Source organism: Cherax quadricarinatus, chromosome 55 (assembly GCF_038502225.1).
Source record: "Cherax quadricarinatus isolate ZL_2023a chromosome 55, ASM3850222v1, whole genome shotgun sequence".
NCBI lineage: Eukaryota > Metazoa > Arthropoda > Malacostraca > Decapoda > Parastacidae > Cherax > Cherax quadricarinatus.
The window spans coordinates 20,953,650-20,971,440 of NC_091346.1; the positions used below are offsets into that span (position 1 = coordinate 20,953,650).

At 39.3% G+C, this 17,791-nt stretch overlaps 1 protein-coding gene across 7 annotated transcripts in view; it reads right to left on the bottom strand.

Moving 5' to 3' along the window:
- The window catches only part of LOC128693894 (major facilitator superfamily domain-containing protein 12-like), a 128,809-nt gene that overhangs the window by 50,507 nt on the left and 60,511 nt on the right, over nt 1-17,791 (bottom strand). For all 7 annotated transcript variants that reach the window (XM_070096910.1, XM_070096911.1, XM_070096914.1 and 4 more), the window contains exons 5-6: nt 16,951-17,068; nt 8,558-8,791 (exon numbers count right to left, since the gene is read on the bottom strand). In XM_070096910.1, the coding sequence (XP_069953011.1) occupies nt 8,558-8,791; nt 16,951-17,068 (352 nt within the window). The remainder of the gene's footprint in view (nt 1-8,557; nt 8,792-16,950; nt 17,069-17,791) is intronic.

The window sequence follows — 17,791 nt, forward strand, 5'->3', positions numbered from 1 at the left end:
AGAGGAGGAGGAGGAGGAGGAGGAGGAAGAGGAGGAGGAGGAGGAGGAAGAGGAGGAGGAGGAAGAAGAAGAATACGTAATGATAACAATAATACATAATAATAATACATAATAATAATAATACATAATAATAATAATACATAATAATAATAATACATAATAATAATAATAGGTAATAATAATAATATGTAATAATAAATGTTCACCCATGACAGTAACAAGATAAGGGGAGATAACATCTGATAATTGCTGACGTTTGATGAGGGTAAATGAGGGTAGAGCTGATGCCAAAAGATGAGATAAACATCTCCCTCCCTTTGTTTTTGCTGGTATACTAACATTTCTGTCTGTCTATTTGCCTGTCTGTCAAGCTCCCTGTCTATCCATCTAGCTCTCTGTCTCAGAGAGCCACAAGACTGCGTCATCACTTTTACTCACATCTTCAAGCAGAGTATAGCACTTTGTCTGGGTTTCTTGGGTTATCCTAGGTAATTTATACTATGTATACTTGTATTTATGTGTACCTGTGAGACAGAGATAGACAGACAGATAGAATGAGGGAGAAAGATAATTAGATAGAATGGAGGAGGGGAAGCAGCATCCGACCCCATTGTTTTGACAGGCCGGAGGGGGAAAGAGTAATGAGCCAATATGTCACTTTGACAGCTGCCGACTCCTTGTAATTTACACTATGGACGAGGAGGAGAAGGAGAAGGAGGAAGAGTAGGGGGAAGAGGAAGAAGAGGAAGAGGAGGAGGAAGAGGAATAGTAGGAGGAAGATTAGGGGGAAGAGGAGGAAGAGGAAGAAGAGGAGGAGGAGGAAGAGTAGGAGGAAGAGGAAGAAGAGGAGGAGGAGGAAGAGGAGGAGGAGGAAGAGGAAGAGTAGGAGGAAGAGGAGGAAGAGGAAGAGTATGAGGAAGAGTAGGGGGAAGAGGAGGAAGAGTAGGGGGAAGAGGAGGAAGAGTAGGGGGAAGAGGGGGAAGAGGAGGAAGAGGAAGAAGAGGAGGAGGAGGGTGGAACACTAGTACACTGGTACTGGTACACTAACATTTCTGTCTGTCTATTTGTCTGTCTGTCAAGCTCCCTGTCTATCTGTCTATCCGTCTAGCTCTCTGTCTCAGAGAGCCACAAGACTGTGTCATCACTTTTACTCACATCTTCAAGCAGAGTATAGCACTTTGTCTGGATTTCTTGGGTTATCCTAGGTAATTTATACTATGTATACTTGTATTTATGTGTACCTGTGAGACAGAGATAGACAGACAGATAGAAAGAGAGAGACAGATTGAAAGAGATAGAATGAGGGAGAAAGATAAAACACCATTGTGTATGACACCATGTTTCAGAGTTCCACAAGCTGCAGAACTAATAGGAATATGTTCAGTGACTGTATATTGGTATATATATTATAGAACAATAATAATAAACAATGTTTTGTATTGTTTGTTTTTGTAAACAAGTTTTGTAAACAATATATTGATAATTATGTTTGTGTGCTTATTGTGTTGTATACAACGAGTGTATATATGTACATTGCACCTTACTTTGGTCTCATAGGCCACATAAGTTATGTGAAAAAATAAAATAGTGAAAAAAACAACAAACCTTCAAATACAAGTAAATCAAAGTTTACCGGGTGAGCGGCAGTCGCCGCTGTTGCCATACGCGGCTCATTTTCTGCAAACTTCATGCATCCATATCTCCATAAGTATTGATGGTAAAATTTTTTTGTTTATCCTATAATGTTTAGAAAAAAAAACTATTTTTTCATAAGAAAAAATAATTTTTTTTTTTTTTGAAATTTGGCCGACCCTGAGAACGAGTTTCGGAGAGGGCCTGTCGACCCTCAAAGGGTTAAACAAAAGGAGAAACATCACCATATATATAAAGCTGAAAGAAATGCTGGCACAGGCAAGCACCATGTGGGGGGAGTGACATTCCTCCAAGAGGCCCCCCCCCAAACCCCAAGGCACAAACCCCACCACCAAGTTAAGGTGACCCAATGTCAAGTGGGATGAGGGGTGCTTGGAATGAGCAGTGCAATCTTTGTGCCTTACAAGAAAACACTGGCTGTTTACCATGAAGTAGGGTTACGAAAAAAAAAAAAAGTATAGCCCAAATGACCCACTCATTTTTAAAAGTGCAGACACTGTTCTTGGAGCATCTCAATGTAATGGTAACCAATACAGTCAGCTTCAGTCAGCATACACCTATGCTATTATATGCTTACAGACAAGTTTTTGCAGAACCCATCTTTCTCATTAAATGGGGGACTAATATAAAACAACAGAGTAGGGTATGTAAAAGAAGGAAATTAAAAGTGAATATAGGAAAGAGTAAGGTGATGAGGATAAAAAATTAGATAATAGAAGACTGGATATCAGATTGGAGGGAGAAAGTGAATGTATTCAAATATTTGGGAGTAGATGTGTCAACAGATGGGTCTATGAAAGAAGGTAAATCATAGAATTGATGAGGAGAAAAAGGTGAGTGGTGCACTGAGGAGTCTGTGGAGACAAAGAACTTTATCCATGAAAGCAAAGAGGAGAATGTTGCAACAAGGAGGAGATGTCATGTCTGAGGACAATGTGTGGTATGAATATATTACAGAGAATCCGTAGTTTGGAGATTTGGAGGAGGTGCGGGATTACCAAAACTATTATCCAGAGGGCTGAGGAGGAGTTATCGAGATGGTTTGGATGTGTAGGGAGGATGGAACAAAACAGAATGACTTCGAGAGTGTATAAATCTGTAGTGGTGGGAAGGCAGGGTAGGGGTCAACCTAGGAAACGTTGGAGGGAGGGGGTAAAGGAGGTTTTGTGTGCGAGGGGCTTGGACTTCCAGCAAGTGTGCGTGTGTTAGATAGGAGCAAATGGAGGTAAATGATTTTCAGGACTTGACATGCTGTTGGAGTGTAAGCAAGGTAACATTTATGAAGGGATTCAGGGAAACTGGCAAGCCGAACTTGATTCCTGGAGATGGGAAGTACAGTGCTGGCACTCTGAAGGAGGGGTATTAATGTTTCAGTTTTTTAATTGTAGTGTAAGCATGCCTCTGGCAAGACAGTGATGGTGTGAATGATGATGAAAGGTTTTCTTTTTCGGGCCACCCTGCCTTGGTGGGAAATGGCCGGTTTAAAAAATTAATAACAAGAAATGAGAACAGAAAGCAGTATTAAGTAAAAATAAATTTAACAAGCTATGAAGTTTCCTATATCCTGAAGCCTCCCATCTACCCTTCAAGTGTAATAAAACAAAAATTTTGTTTACTATCTTACTAACCCCAGTCAGGTATTCTACATAAATATTTGTTCCTCTAACAAACTGGACGTATCCCACCGAGGCAGTGTGGCCCAAAAAGAAAAACGAAAGTTTCTCTTTTTAAATTTAGTAATGTATACAGGAGAAGGGGTTACTAGCCCCTTGCTCCAAGAATTTTAGTCGCCTCTTACGACACGCATGGCTTATGGAGGAAGAATTCTGTTCCACTTCCCCATGGAGATAAGTGAAAATAAACAAGAACTAGGAAGAAAATAGAAGAAAAAACCTAGAGGGGGTTTGTATATACAGTGGAACCTCTACTTGCGAGTTTTTCCAAATACGAGCAGTCGATGGGTCGATTTTTTGCTTCCATACACGAGCAAAATTTCCATAAGCGAGCAGACCTCAAGGCAGGTTCCTTGACACTGGTGAGGGGCTCTTGCTCTTGATCTCGGGAATTGTATCTCATTTGTTTGTTGGACTATCTTATTGAAACTTGGGCAATGTATGATGGAAAGATGCTTCTTAATGTACACCAAAAATGAAAGAAACCTAAGCACAAATAATGGAGTTCACTTCTCAGTAATTAGCCACCCCTTAGCGGTATTTTCGTATGGTTTTTATGGTTGTATTCTCATTTTTTTGGTCTCATTTGATAGAATGGAAGATATATTACAGAAATAGATATGATTTTGATTGCTTTCACGATGAAAAGTACCTTGAAACTGAGCTCAACGTAGGAGGAATAGTCCATTGCTTGACTAGGTTTAAGAGTAAACAAATGACATCACTGTCCATTCCAATATGCAGTCATGATTGGGTTGACATTATTTATACAATTATTGCAATAAGGAATAACAATAAATCTTATATTTTTTGGGTGAATAAAAATTACAAATTATTTCTTCTTCTTCTTCTTTCAACAAACCGGCTGTATCCCACCGAGGCGGGGTGGCCCAAAAGGAAAAACGAAAGTTTCTCCTTTTACATTTAGTAATATATACAGGAGAAAGGATTACTAGCCCCGTGCTCCCAGCACTTTAGTCGCCTCTTACAACCCGCATGGCTTACGGAGGAAGAATTCTGTTCCACTTCTCCATGGAGATAAGAGGAAATAAACAAGAACAAGAACTAGAAAGAAAATAAAAGAAAACCCAGAGGGGTATGTATGTATATATATGCTTGTACATGTATGTGTAGTGTGACTTAAGTGTAAGTAGAAGTAGCAAGACATACCTGAAATCTTGCATGTGTACGAGACAGAAAAAAAAAGATACCAGCAATTCTACCATCATGTAAAACAATTACAGGCTTCAGTTTTACACTCACTTGGCAGGACGGTAGTACCTCCCTGGGCGGTTGCTGTCTACCAACCTATTAACTAGGGCAAATTAGGTAGTAGGTAGTAGGTTGGTAGACAGCAACCACCCAGGGAGGTACTACCGTCCTGCCAAGTGAGTGTAAAACGAAAGCCTGTAATTGTTTTACATGATGGCAGGATTGCTGGTGTCTTTTGTCTGTCTCATAAATATGCAAGATTACAGGTACGTCTTGCTACTTCTACTTACACTTAGGTCACACTACACATACATGTACACGTTTAAAACCATATGGTTCTTATGGTTTTATTCTGGAAGATATATTACAGAAATTGAGATAATTTTGATTGGTTTTGGGACTGAAAGTAGCTTGAAATTGAGCTCAAAGTAGAGGAAATGTTCAATATTTGCCAATATTCAAAAGTAAATAAATCACATCAACTTGTGGGTCTAATATGTGTTCACGAATGCGCTGATAATATTTATACAATTATTACAATAATGTAGTAGTGTGCATAACGGTAAATCTTCTCTTTTTGTGTGAATAAAAATTCAAAATGGAAAGCAATGTAATATAAGAGGGACCTGGAGATGTGACTAATGAACAGAGAAAATATTATTTTAGTGTCAGGAATGTCTGCAGTTTATTCTGGATGCTATTTTAAAATTAGCCTTTTTTTAATTTTGTGTGAAATTGGCCAAATTACTAATTTCTGATCATTTTATTTACAGTGGACCCTCGGATTTTGTAGTCATTGGATTTCATAATTTTCAGAAATAGTCACGTTTGTCGTCAAAATATTGGCTCGGTAATCATCATTGAACTCGGTAATAGTCATTCGTCCCAAACATGTCCATGCGGCCCGAGTGGCCTGACACCATTTACAGGCAGTGTGCCATTGTTTATCAGACACTGAGGATGATCCCATGTATTCATACATTTTGTACTATTCCATTCTTTTTAGTGCTTGTAACTGTTAAATAAGCCACCATGGGTCCAAAGAAAGCTTCTAGTGCCAGCCCTTTGGTAAAGAAGGTGAGAAACACTATAGAATTCAAGACATAATTGCAAAATATGAAAGTGGAGTGTGTGTCGCCGAGCTGGCCAGGTTGTATAACAAACCCCATACAACCATCGCTTTTATCGTGGCCAAGAGAAAGGAAATCAAGGAAGCTGTTGTTGTGAAAGGTGCAAATATGCTTACAAAACTGAAAGATGTGAAGACTTTGTTGTTAGTGTTGATCAACTTGAAACAATTATCTGGAGATAGTGTTATGCAGTCAATAATTTGTGAAAAGGCATGGCAGTTGCATGACAATCCCATAAAGAAAATACCTGAACTAGTGCTGATATTGGTGAATTTAAGGCCAGCAAAGGCTGGTTTGAGAGATTTAAGAAGTGTAGTGGTATACACAGTGTGATAAAGCATGGTGAGGCTGCCAGTTCTGACAAAAATGCGGCTGAAAAGTATGTTCAGGAATTGAGGGGGTACATAGAGGTTGAACAATTCAAACCCCAACAAGTGTTCAATTGTGATGAAACAGGCCTGTTTTGGAAGAAAATGCCAAAGAGGACCTACATTACTCAGGAGGACAAGGCACTCCCAGGACACAAGGCTATGAAAGACAGGCTAACTCTCATGTTCTGTAGTAATGCTAGTGGGGATTTCACTGGTATATCACTCTGAAAATCCTCAGATTGTTCAAGAAAAACAGTGTTGCCAAGAGTAAATTGTGTGTGATGTGGAAGGCAAACAGTAAGACATGGGTCACGAGGGACATTTTCCTTGAATGGTTCAATTAAGTGTTTGGCCCCAGTGTGAAGAAATACCTCCTGGAAAATAAATTGAAACTCAAGTGCCTCCTGGTAATGGACAATGCTCCTACTCATCATCCAGACTTGGAAGAGCAAATGGTGCAGGAGTTTCATTATATCAAAATGAAGTTTTTGCCCCCTAATACCACTCCTTTCTTCCAGTCCATGGACCAGCATGTTATTTCAAACTTCAAAAAACTGTACACCAAAGCAGTGTTTCAAAAGTGCTTTGAAGTGACCTCAGACACTGAATTGACCCTAAGAGAGTTCTGGAAAAATCAACTCAATATCCTCCATTGCATAAACCTTGTAAGTAAGGCTTGGGAGGGAGTGACTTCCAGGACTTTGAACTCTGCTTGGAGAAAACTGTGGCCAAGTTGAAGGGTTTGGGGCTGACCCTGAAGAGCCTATGCCAGTTGTGAAAAGTATTGTGGCACTGGGGAATTCCATGGGGTTTGATGCGAGTTTTGAGGATGCAGAAGAGTTGGTGGAGGACTAACATGAAGAGCTAACCACTATAGAGCTGCAAGAGCTTCATCTGCAACAGCAACAGACCACAGCTCAGGAAACTGCTTCAGAGGAGGAGGAGGAAGAGAGATGGAGGAAGGTGCCTTCTTCAAAGATTAAGGAGATTTGTGCAATGTGGACAAAGGTGCAAACATTTATGGATGAACTTCACCCTGACAAAGCTGTTGCAGGCCGTGTTGGTAACATGTACAATGACAATGTTGTGTCCCATTTTAAGGAAGTTTTAAAGAAACACTTTTTTGAGCGACAGGGGTCCAGTGACTCTCAAGCTGGTCCTAGTGGTATTAAAAAACAAAGAAGGGAAGTAACCCCAGAAAAGGACTTGGCACCTGAAGATCTTATGGAGGGGGATTTCCCTTCCAAACAATAGTACACCTCCATCCTCTCTCCTCCTCCCATCTCATCACTCATCAATAAGTCTTCAATAAAAGTAAGTGTCATTTTAGTATTGTTTTATTCTGCATGTCTCATTGTTTTCTGTGTAGGGAAATGTATATTTCATGTAAAAAAATATCACTGAGACTGCTAATTTCAAGAGTGTAATTCTGTAAGTTCCCTATCAAATTTTGTAGTTTGGTTTCATTACCTTTGGAAAAATATTCTCTATCATCTCATGATATTTTTTCATTTTTTTTTTTAAATTCTTCGACCCTGAGAGCAGGGGTCGTGACACAAAGGGTTAATCATCACTAAAAGTGAAGAGTGCTATTAATAGCACATAATTGTCCAAGACAATCATATCAAAAGGCCTGTGCCTGAGCTATTAATTAATGGGATGGAAAAGTTCTAAGCTCTGTCTTTAGCTAAGTGTGCTACAGTAAGCATTTTGCTGCCCACTTCCCATGCTACGTTATGTCATAGACACCTCAAGAGAAGAAAGGGGGTCCTAATGCTATTGAAGGGTTTGTAATTCAAAAAAGTGGAGCTACCTCTATCTTCTCTGAATAAAATACAATTACCCCCACACCCATTTTCTAGGTGCTGTATGACCCTTACCATAAATATAATAATTATGTCATTGAATCTAACCTAATCAAAGATGATAGAGTAGCTTTATGAGTAACTACCTTCCTCTGAACTCTACGTACGAGCCACAGCCCGGCTGATCAGGAACTGACTTTAGGTGCTTGTCCAGTGCCAGCTTGAAGACTGCCAGGGGTCTGTTGGTAATCCCCCTTATGTGTGCTGGGAGGCAGTTGAACAGTCTCGGGCCCCTGACACTTATTGTATGGTCTCTTAACGTGCTAGTGACACCCCTGCTTTTCATTGGGGGGATGTTGCATCGTCTGCCAAGTCTTTTGCTTTCGTAGTGAGTGATTTTCGTGTGCAAGTTCGGTACTAGTCCCTCTAGGATTTTCCAGGTGTATATAATCATGTATCTCTCATAACACAATAAGTTCCTTTTACCATGCCAGCCATCTTCTACCAAGGTAGGGTGACCCAAAGAATGAATCATGGTGAATGAGTTTCCTAGCAATGTATTTCACAACAAACATTTATACTAACCATACCACGGGCGGGGATAGAATCCGCGGGTTCTATCCCCGCCCGTGGTATGGTTTGTTTGCAATCGTGTCATTACGATTTCGTGAGTCATGTAAACATTTATACTAGTTGTTGCATTAAAATATTACCTGCATGTTTTGGAGCCAGTCAATGGCAGTCATGCGGCAGTGGACTGGGGCACAATGAGACACGCTGTTCTGCTGAGAGGAGCTCAAGTGATTTGTGTGATTGCTCTCGTCTTCACAAGTCACTTCGGTATCAGGTAAGATTCTGCTATACTGAGGAACGTTGTCTTCTTTGACCAGTGCATGGAACACGCTGACAAATATTATGCCAATAGCCAGCACAGCCATAACAATATACTGAAAAGAAAATGCCACAATGTGTTTATTATCAATATATTCTTTCAGACTGCAATAAAGAAATTTATAATTACAAAGTAAAAAATGAATATGAAATAGTTCATTTGGAAGAAACGTAATATAAAACACTGGTAAATGTACAAAGGACAATGACAGATATCTGAATGACAACGTGACACATACATAATGGACTAGGTAACATACATACAAGTGACAAGGTAACAAATATATGAGGGACTATGTAACTAATATATAAGTGATAAATACATGAGGCTCTAAGTAACAAATACATAAGGACAGTCAAATAGTACATATAACAAATACATGAGGTACTGTACTAGGTGACAAATCAGCTATGCCATCTACACAAGTTTTTCAGTAGACATTTACTGTACCAGAACATGTTAGTGGATGGACATAAACAGAACAGTGCTGGTAGTTCCTGAAAGAAAATGTAGAAAAAGCACACAATGATTTTTTCATAAATTGCAAATATATTTATGACATTATGAATAAATAGAAGGTATATTTCACTGTCCAGACCCCTGAAATTAATATTGCTCTTTTTCTGAAGGTAATGACACCAAAAGTACAAAATTTGATGGAAATTTAAGGAATTATGCAGATGCAGTTAGTAGCCTCAGCACAATTTATACATTGGCAATTTTGCTCACTTTGAGTCCTAATTTTTTGTCAATTTTTCTGCTCCAGTTGACCAAATTCTTAGCTATTTTGGTAGTATGCCTTCTGTTCTATCGAATAGGCTCAAGAAACCGCTCATTCAACTATTTTATAAAGTACAGAGAGGTCAGTAATTTTGCTAATTTTACACAAAAATAAAAAAAATACTAATTAAAAAATCAGAAAGTTAACATTCCTGGTACTGAAACATCTCTGCTCATTAACCATGTCCCTAGGCCTCTCCTATTTATAACACCTGCCTTCTACTTTGAATTTTTAATCACACAAAAATGGAAGATTTATTCTACTTTTCTGATAATAAACAAGCATTATGATGACCTCCTAGCATTACTAAATTCCTTGCATGCCGATATGTCCATTATTACACTAACTGAAACCTGGCTAAAGCCTGATACTACAGATGTCTATGCCATTCCTGGTTACACAGCCATACACAACTGTAGGCCAGACCAACAAGGGGGTGGCACAGCTATATACTACTCAGACCAACTAGACTGTATCACTAATACTTGCACAAGGGATGAACATGGGGAATATATAATAGCTAAATTCAAATCCAAATACCTACAAAAACCTCTCACAGTGATAAACATCTACAGAATTCCACAATCAAACATTAGCCAATTTAGTCAAAACCTAGGAAGTATGATAACTGATGAACACATGAACAAAGATCACTTACTACTCTCAGGTGACTTCAATATAAATCTCCTGCAAGACCAGGACCCACACGTTACTGAATTCACAAACACAATGAGTAACTGCATGTTGCTACCAACAGTAACAAAACCTACAAGAGTTACAGAGACTAGTGTTTCCCTACTTGACCACATCTGGACCAACACCATATCCCCTTTAAAATCAGGCATAATTACAGATAATACCACAGACCACTACCCTACTTTCCTCATAACAACTCTTGGTAAAATACCCCAAGACACTACTAAAGTCACCTTCGGACTTCACAATGAGGCAGCCATTAATAACTTCACAACAGCAGTAACAAACATTGACTGGCACACTGAGCTAGAAATCTATACAAATATTGACGAATGTTTTAATAATTTTCTAAAAAAGACCCAATACCTCTATAACAAGCACTGCCCTAAAAAAACTAAACAGATGACAGCTAAGAGACTGAACAGTCCCTGGCTAACACCCAGCATTCTCAAATCCATAAATACAAAACACCAATATGAAAAACAGTACAGAATGGGTCACATAACCAGAGACCAAACAAAACGTTACGCGTCAATCCTAACCAGCCTGATAAGAAGGGCAAAAAAATTGTATTATGAGAACAGATTATCCAACTTACGAGGTGATATAAAAAAGACCTGGAAGACCCTATCAGAAATTCTGGGAACAAAAAAGATATCACGACACAGCGAAATAAAATTAGCAAAATCAGATGAACCCCAACTCCCACCAACAGAAACAGCAAACAGACTCAATGATTTCTTCTCCACTATAGGTCAAAACCTTGCCAATAATATCCCAAGCTCAGATACCCCACCAAATGACTACCTCACTGGCAACTACCCGAACACACTGTTCCTAGCTCCGACTAACCCATACGAAGTCTCCCTTATTATCAACGCACTGAAAAACAAGGCAGGAGATTTAAATACCTTACCACCCTTTATATACAAAAAAGCGTCACAAGTACTATCACCAATCATTGCAACACTCTTTAACAAATCCACTGAATCCTCCACCTTCCCTACAGTTCTCAAAACAGCAAGGGTCACCCCGATCCATAAAGGTGGAGACCAAACAGAGTTGAATAACTATAGGCCAATATCCAATTTACACCCTCTCTCAAAAATCTTTGAAAAATTAATTCATAAACGAATCCACTCCTACCTCATCTCCCATAACATTCTCAACCCCTGCCAATTTGGATTCAGGCCTAATAAAAATACTAATGATGCTATTATACACATGCTAGAACATATATACACTGCAATAGAGAAAAAAGAAGTCCCACTGGGGATCTTCATTGACTTACGTAAAGCTTTTGATACAGTTGACCATGACTTGCTCCATGTAAAATTGTCACACTATGGTATTAGAGGGCACTCCCTCAACTACCTCAAGTCTTACCTCAGCAACAGAAGCCAATATGTGTACGCAAATGGGGCAAGCTCTTCCGCACAACCAATTACAGTTGGTGTCCCACAGGGAAGTGTCCTTGGCCCTCTTCTCTTTCTCCTATACATAAATGACCTACCAAATGCTTCGCAATTACTCAAACCCACACTTTTTGCAGATGACACCACATACGTCTTCTCTCACCCGAGCCCAGTCACGCTAGCCAATACTGTAAACACCGAATTACAGAAAATATCTACCTGGATGAGGACTAACAAACTTACACTAAACATTGACAAAACCTACTTCATTCAGTTTGGTAGCAGAGCTACAGATGTACCTCTTAACATAACGATAAACGGATCACCTATCACAAAGCTAACAGAGGGAAAATTCTTAGGAATCCACCTCGATAATAGACTCAAATTTCATACACATATACAACAAATTTCTAAGAAAATTTCCAAGACTGTAGGCATACTATCGAAGATACGGTATTATGTTCCACAGTCAGCCCTCCTGGCCCTTTATCACTCTCTTATTTACCCCTATCTCACCTATGGAATTTGTGCATGGGGCTCAACAACAACTAACCATCTCAGACCACTAATTACCCAACAAAAGGCTGCAGTTAGAATGATAACAAATTCTCACTACAGGCAGCACACTCCACCAATATTCAAAACACTCAACCTACTCACCATACAAAACATCCATACTTATTATTGCACTTATTACATACATAGAACACTTAACTCTGATATTAACCCTCCCCTCAAACATCTCCTTGCCAACCTCAACAGAACACATGACCATAATACAAGGCACAGATCACTCTTTGATGTTCCTCGTGTCCATCTCACGCTATGCAAAAACTCAATGCACATAAAAGGCCCTAAAATCTGGAATTCATTACCTGTAAATATAAAAGAAACACCACCTGTTTATAAATTCAAGTCTCTTCTCAAAGTTCACTTACTCACTCAAAACCAAATAAATACTGAATAACTGAACCATATAAATTGTATATCCTAAATGTTACTCACAATTATATCACACAAATGTTAAACCTAACTTTGTTATTTTTTTAAATACACTACCTAACAGAATACTCCATTCTACTGAATGAACAGCAATGCATGCAACCATAGGACCTGTCTTTGTAATACTCATTTGTATTTTATAGTTATCTGTTTACAATAATGTCTTATCACTGATTTCATCATTGCTTAGTTAATCTTAAGTTAATTTTAAGCCAGCCCGTAATGCTATGCATATAAGTGGCTTTGGCATGCTGCTCTTGCCTGTATTTTTTGTACCTCTGTTTGTATGCTAAAATTTCTAAATAAATAAATAAATAAACCAGGAACGATTGGTCATGGTTTACAGTGTCCCAACAACTGAATCAGACCTATTAAAAACTCAGACTGGGGTTAGGGGTGTAGGGGGGCTTACCCATCCTCAGGAATATCAGCAAAAAATCAAATATTTCTGCCACTTTGAGCTCAATTTCAAGCTACTCCTGGTTATGAAACCAATCAAAATCATTTCTATCAAATGATTCTGCAGTTGCCAGTCATAATTATTATGCATGATATTTACAAGCACAGTATAGCACTATGTCTGGATTTATTGGGTTATCCTTGGTAATTTACACTATGTATGATTGTATTTACATATGAGTTCCTATGAGATAGAGACAGAGGTACAGAGAAAGAGACAGACAGAGATAGATACAGCCAGATGGAGATTGAGACTGCCAATCAGCCAGACAGCCAGATGACCAGCCAAGCACAGTACATTGAACCCTCGGATATTGGCTGTTCCCATTATCCTCCAACTCGGTCATTGGCCGGTTTTTCGGCTCCCGGCTATCAGCCGTTATTTCGGTGATTGGCCGTTTTGGACGCATCCATCCACCGGCTGGGGCCACTTGCGCGTCAGTCTGGCTGTCTCTCGGTGTGTAAGGAAGCTTCTGCTCATACTTCCAAACATTTCGCTTGTTTTCCATTGTTTTTTGAGGGTTTTTTACAGTGCAACTGTGAAATAAGTAACCATGGCTCCAAAGAAAGTTCCTAGTAATGTTCCTATGGTAAAGAAAGTTAGAAACACCATGGAATTTAATCGTGAAGTGGTTGATAAATATGAGAGGGGTATGCAGGTGCTGGAACTTGCCAGGATATACAGGAAAAACTAATCTACCATTACATCCATCCTGGCAAAGAAAGAACAAATCAAGGATTCTAATGTTGCGAAAGGAGTAACTTTTATAACGAAACAAAGGTCACCAATAATGGAAGAGATGGAAGAGTTGTTGTTATTGTGGATTAAGGAAAAATAATTAGTAGGAGACAGTGTTGTGGAATCTGTTATTTGTGAGAAGGCAGGCAGTTACATGAGGATCTTCTACAGAAAACTCCTGGAACAAGTGAATTTAGAGCCAGCAAAGGGTGGTTTGAGGTATTTAAGAAGCGTAGTGGTATACACACTGTTGTAAGGCATGGAGAGGCTGCAAGTTCTGACAAAAAAGCGACTGAAAAGTACGTACGGGAGTTCAAAGATTATGTAAAGGCTGGAGGATTCGAACCCCAACAAGTGTTCAATTGTGACAAAACAGGCCTGTTTTGGAAGAAAATGCCCAACAGGATCTACATCATGCAGGAGGAAAAGGCACTGCCAGGACACAAGCCTATGAAAGAGAAGCTAATGCTAGTGTACTAGTGCTAGTGTGTTAGTGCTAGTGGAGACTTTAGAGTGAAGAAAATCCCAGAGTGTTCAAGAAAAGCAATGTCGTCAAGAATAGACTGTGTGTGATGTGGAAAGCTAATCAAAAGGCATGGGTTACAAAGCAAATTTTCAGAGAGTGGGTGAATGATATGTCTGGCCCAAGTGTGAAAAAAATACCTCCTGGAAAAGAAATTGCCTGCACATCCTCCAGACTTGGAAGACCAAGTGTTTAGGGACTTCAATTTCATCACAGTGAAGTCCTTGCCTCCTAACACCACTCCTCTCCTCCAGCCCATGGACCAGCAGGTCATTTCTAACTTCAAAAAACTCTACACAATAGCAGTGTTTCAAAAGTGCTTGGGAGAGAGAGTGACTTCCAGGACTTTGAACTCTGCTTGGAGAAAATTGTGGCCAGGTTGTGTCCAAGAGAGGGATTTTGAAGGGTTTGAAGCTGACCCTGACCCTGCCGACCCTACAGACTCTATTGTGGCACCGGGGAAGTCCCTGGGGTTGGAGGTGAGTGCGAGGATGTGGAAGAGTTGGTGGACGACCACAGGGAAGAGCTAACACTGAAGAGCTGCAAGAACTTCAACTCGAACAGCAATAGCTGAGGAACTTGCTTCAGAGGAGGAAGAGAGAGTGAAGGAGGTGCCTTCTTCAGAGATTAAAGAGGTGTGTGCAATGTGAACTAGGGTGCAAGCTTTTGTGGAGAAACACCACCCTAACCAAGCTGAAACATGCCATATCTGCAACATGTTCAGTGACAAAACCCTGTCCCACTTCAGGGAAATCTTAAAGAGACGCCAGAAACAGACCTCTATGGACAGATTTGTTGTGCGACAGGGGTCCAGTGACTCTAGAAGCTGGTCCTAGTGGCATTAAAAGACAAAGAAGGGAAGTAACCCCAGAGAAGGCTTTGCTACCTAAAGTCTTTATGGAGGGGGATTTCCCTTCTAACTCCTCCCTCTTTCCTCCTCCCTATCTTCCAGAAGCCAGCATTAGCCTTCAATAAAGGTATGTAATACTTAAATAATTGTTAAAAAATTATTTTTTGTGTACATTTTTGTCTAGAACGGATTAATTGTATTTCCATTAATTCTTATGGGAAATACAGTATTATTTCGGTTTTTGGCCATTTCGGTCTTAGGCCGAGCTTCTGGAGCAGATTACGGCCGATAACCGAGGGTCCACTGGATTTTTGGGGTTAACCTTGGTAATTTACACCATGCATAATTGTATTTATGTATGTGTTCCTGTGTGATAGAGACAGAGATAGAGAGAAAGAGATAGACACAGATAGATACAGCCAATCAGCCAGCCTGCTGAACATGTATTACACATTCCAGAATTTTCTTTTTACTGAGGGCATAGGTTATAAGACATTCTGGCAGGATGACACTACCAGTGCTACCAAAATTGAGAGGGTGTTGCACAAATATTGCACATAGGCTATTATCAAGATTTTTTATATTTCCGTGACCACTTGTGGCCACATCCACTTCAAAGCCACTAAACTTGGGGTCAACATCACTTCCCTCTTAAAAGGGGAGTGTTAATACGACATGACATCAGTGAATCCTTGGTGTTTGCTCTAACTGGCGCTCAGTTGAACTGGTGCTCCCACAAGGTACTGGCTCAGTTGAACTGGTGCTCCCACAAGGTACTAAGTGGTCCCAGATTTTTTAATACTGCTTACACAGAGGGTTAAGACCCATTCTATGCTGACCATGCATCTCAGGCCAATCGTGCCAAATTTGGAGGCAGGAAAAATAAAATGTAGATCTACGTTTGGAGTGCTAGCGGTAAGAACATAGATCTACGTTTGGACAGTTAAGGGGTTAACACATGTAAAAAACATAAGAACATAGGTATGAAATACCAACACGATGAAAAAGAGATGTAAGTGCAGTTATATGGAACCTTTATCGATGACATTTTGCCAATTCAGTGTTTTATAAAGTCAAACAAAAAAATCTGGTAACCTGGGATGAACAATAAGTACCAGTGAAGTGAAGATCAAGTCATGTTAATTCTAAAATGTCCTAAAAAATTTCTACTAAATGGTTGAAACCATTGTTTTTAAGTTGTTGGAGATACTGATGAGTGCAGATTCAAGGCATCTAATCTGGATGTCATTCTCCTTGTCAATTAGTAGTGCACTATTTATTGCCAAGGATGACACCCAAAGAATATGATGTCTTTAATCTGCACTCATCTGGATCTCCAACAACTTCAAATAGGACAACAGTTTCTACAATTTTCTTGAACCTCATCTGAAAACTTCTAATATGTTTGGGAATCACTGTGATCTGATGCACACCCCACCTGTTCCTCCTCTCACCAGTACTCATTTGCTCATCCATCCTTACCGGATTTGTTTGTGAAATGATAAGGCCCACAGTACGTATAGGCAAAATGTCATCAATAAGACCATATGGATTTCAGGAGTGACCAAAGTTCAGAAAGTCTGGAGTTATGGTACTTCACTATAATGCATTAGTAGTTAAAAATTTGCACCACAACTAGTCTGTCTACATAAAAATGAACTCAGTCAATGATTTATTTTCATCTCCAGTCAAACACATCCAAAAGTAAAAGCATAGCACCACAGTACTTCAAACAAAGGGTTAACCTACCCTGAACTTGATGCCATCTTCAGGACCAAGACCAGTCTCAGCACTGGTAGCATCTATTCCCAATACGAGCCAAGTCACAAGGTAAACTGTTATGTTGGCCATCACAGTAAATCCATACCTTAAAAAAAAAAATAGTTTTCATTGGTTCTAAAACTACAGTACCTTGCCACCTCATTTTGAGAAGACATTTTTTCCACCTATCTTTTCTATTTATCATATCTTTTTAACCTGCACTATTTACAATATGCTTCTCAAATTACCAATAACAGTGGCTTGCCAATTAAGTTTCATATCCAAGTAACAATATATTTCTTTTAGCTGTTATAATTCACATACAACTACTGTTCACAGTGATGCAGAGTAGTGAAATACATTGAAAATTTAATATTGTACTGTACCATCCAGAAAGAGCCCATACAATTTATATGGAAACACTACCAGTGCAGAAATCATTATTGAATTAAAAAGACACTTTATACATATAAACTGTTGTGTTCTGAACACCTCTGCAAAAACAGTGATTATGTGCGAGTGAGGTGAAAGTGTTGAATGATGATGAAAGTATTTTCTTTTTGGGGATTTTCTTTCTTTTTGGGTCACCCTGCCTTGGTGGGAGATGGCCGACTTGTTGAAAAAAAAAAATATACAAATACCTACACTATACTGGGAAGAGCAAGTACAGTATACCTTTGTATAACAGAACTAACTGTATTTGAGACTAGACAGCAATAAAATATAATTTCTTAATAACAAAGAGTGCATTGAGAAAGGAAAGGGGGATGTGTGGATTAAATGTTTTCACTGCAGCACACAAGTGAGCGTTATTGTATTTGGATAAGGA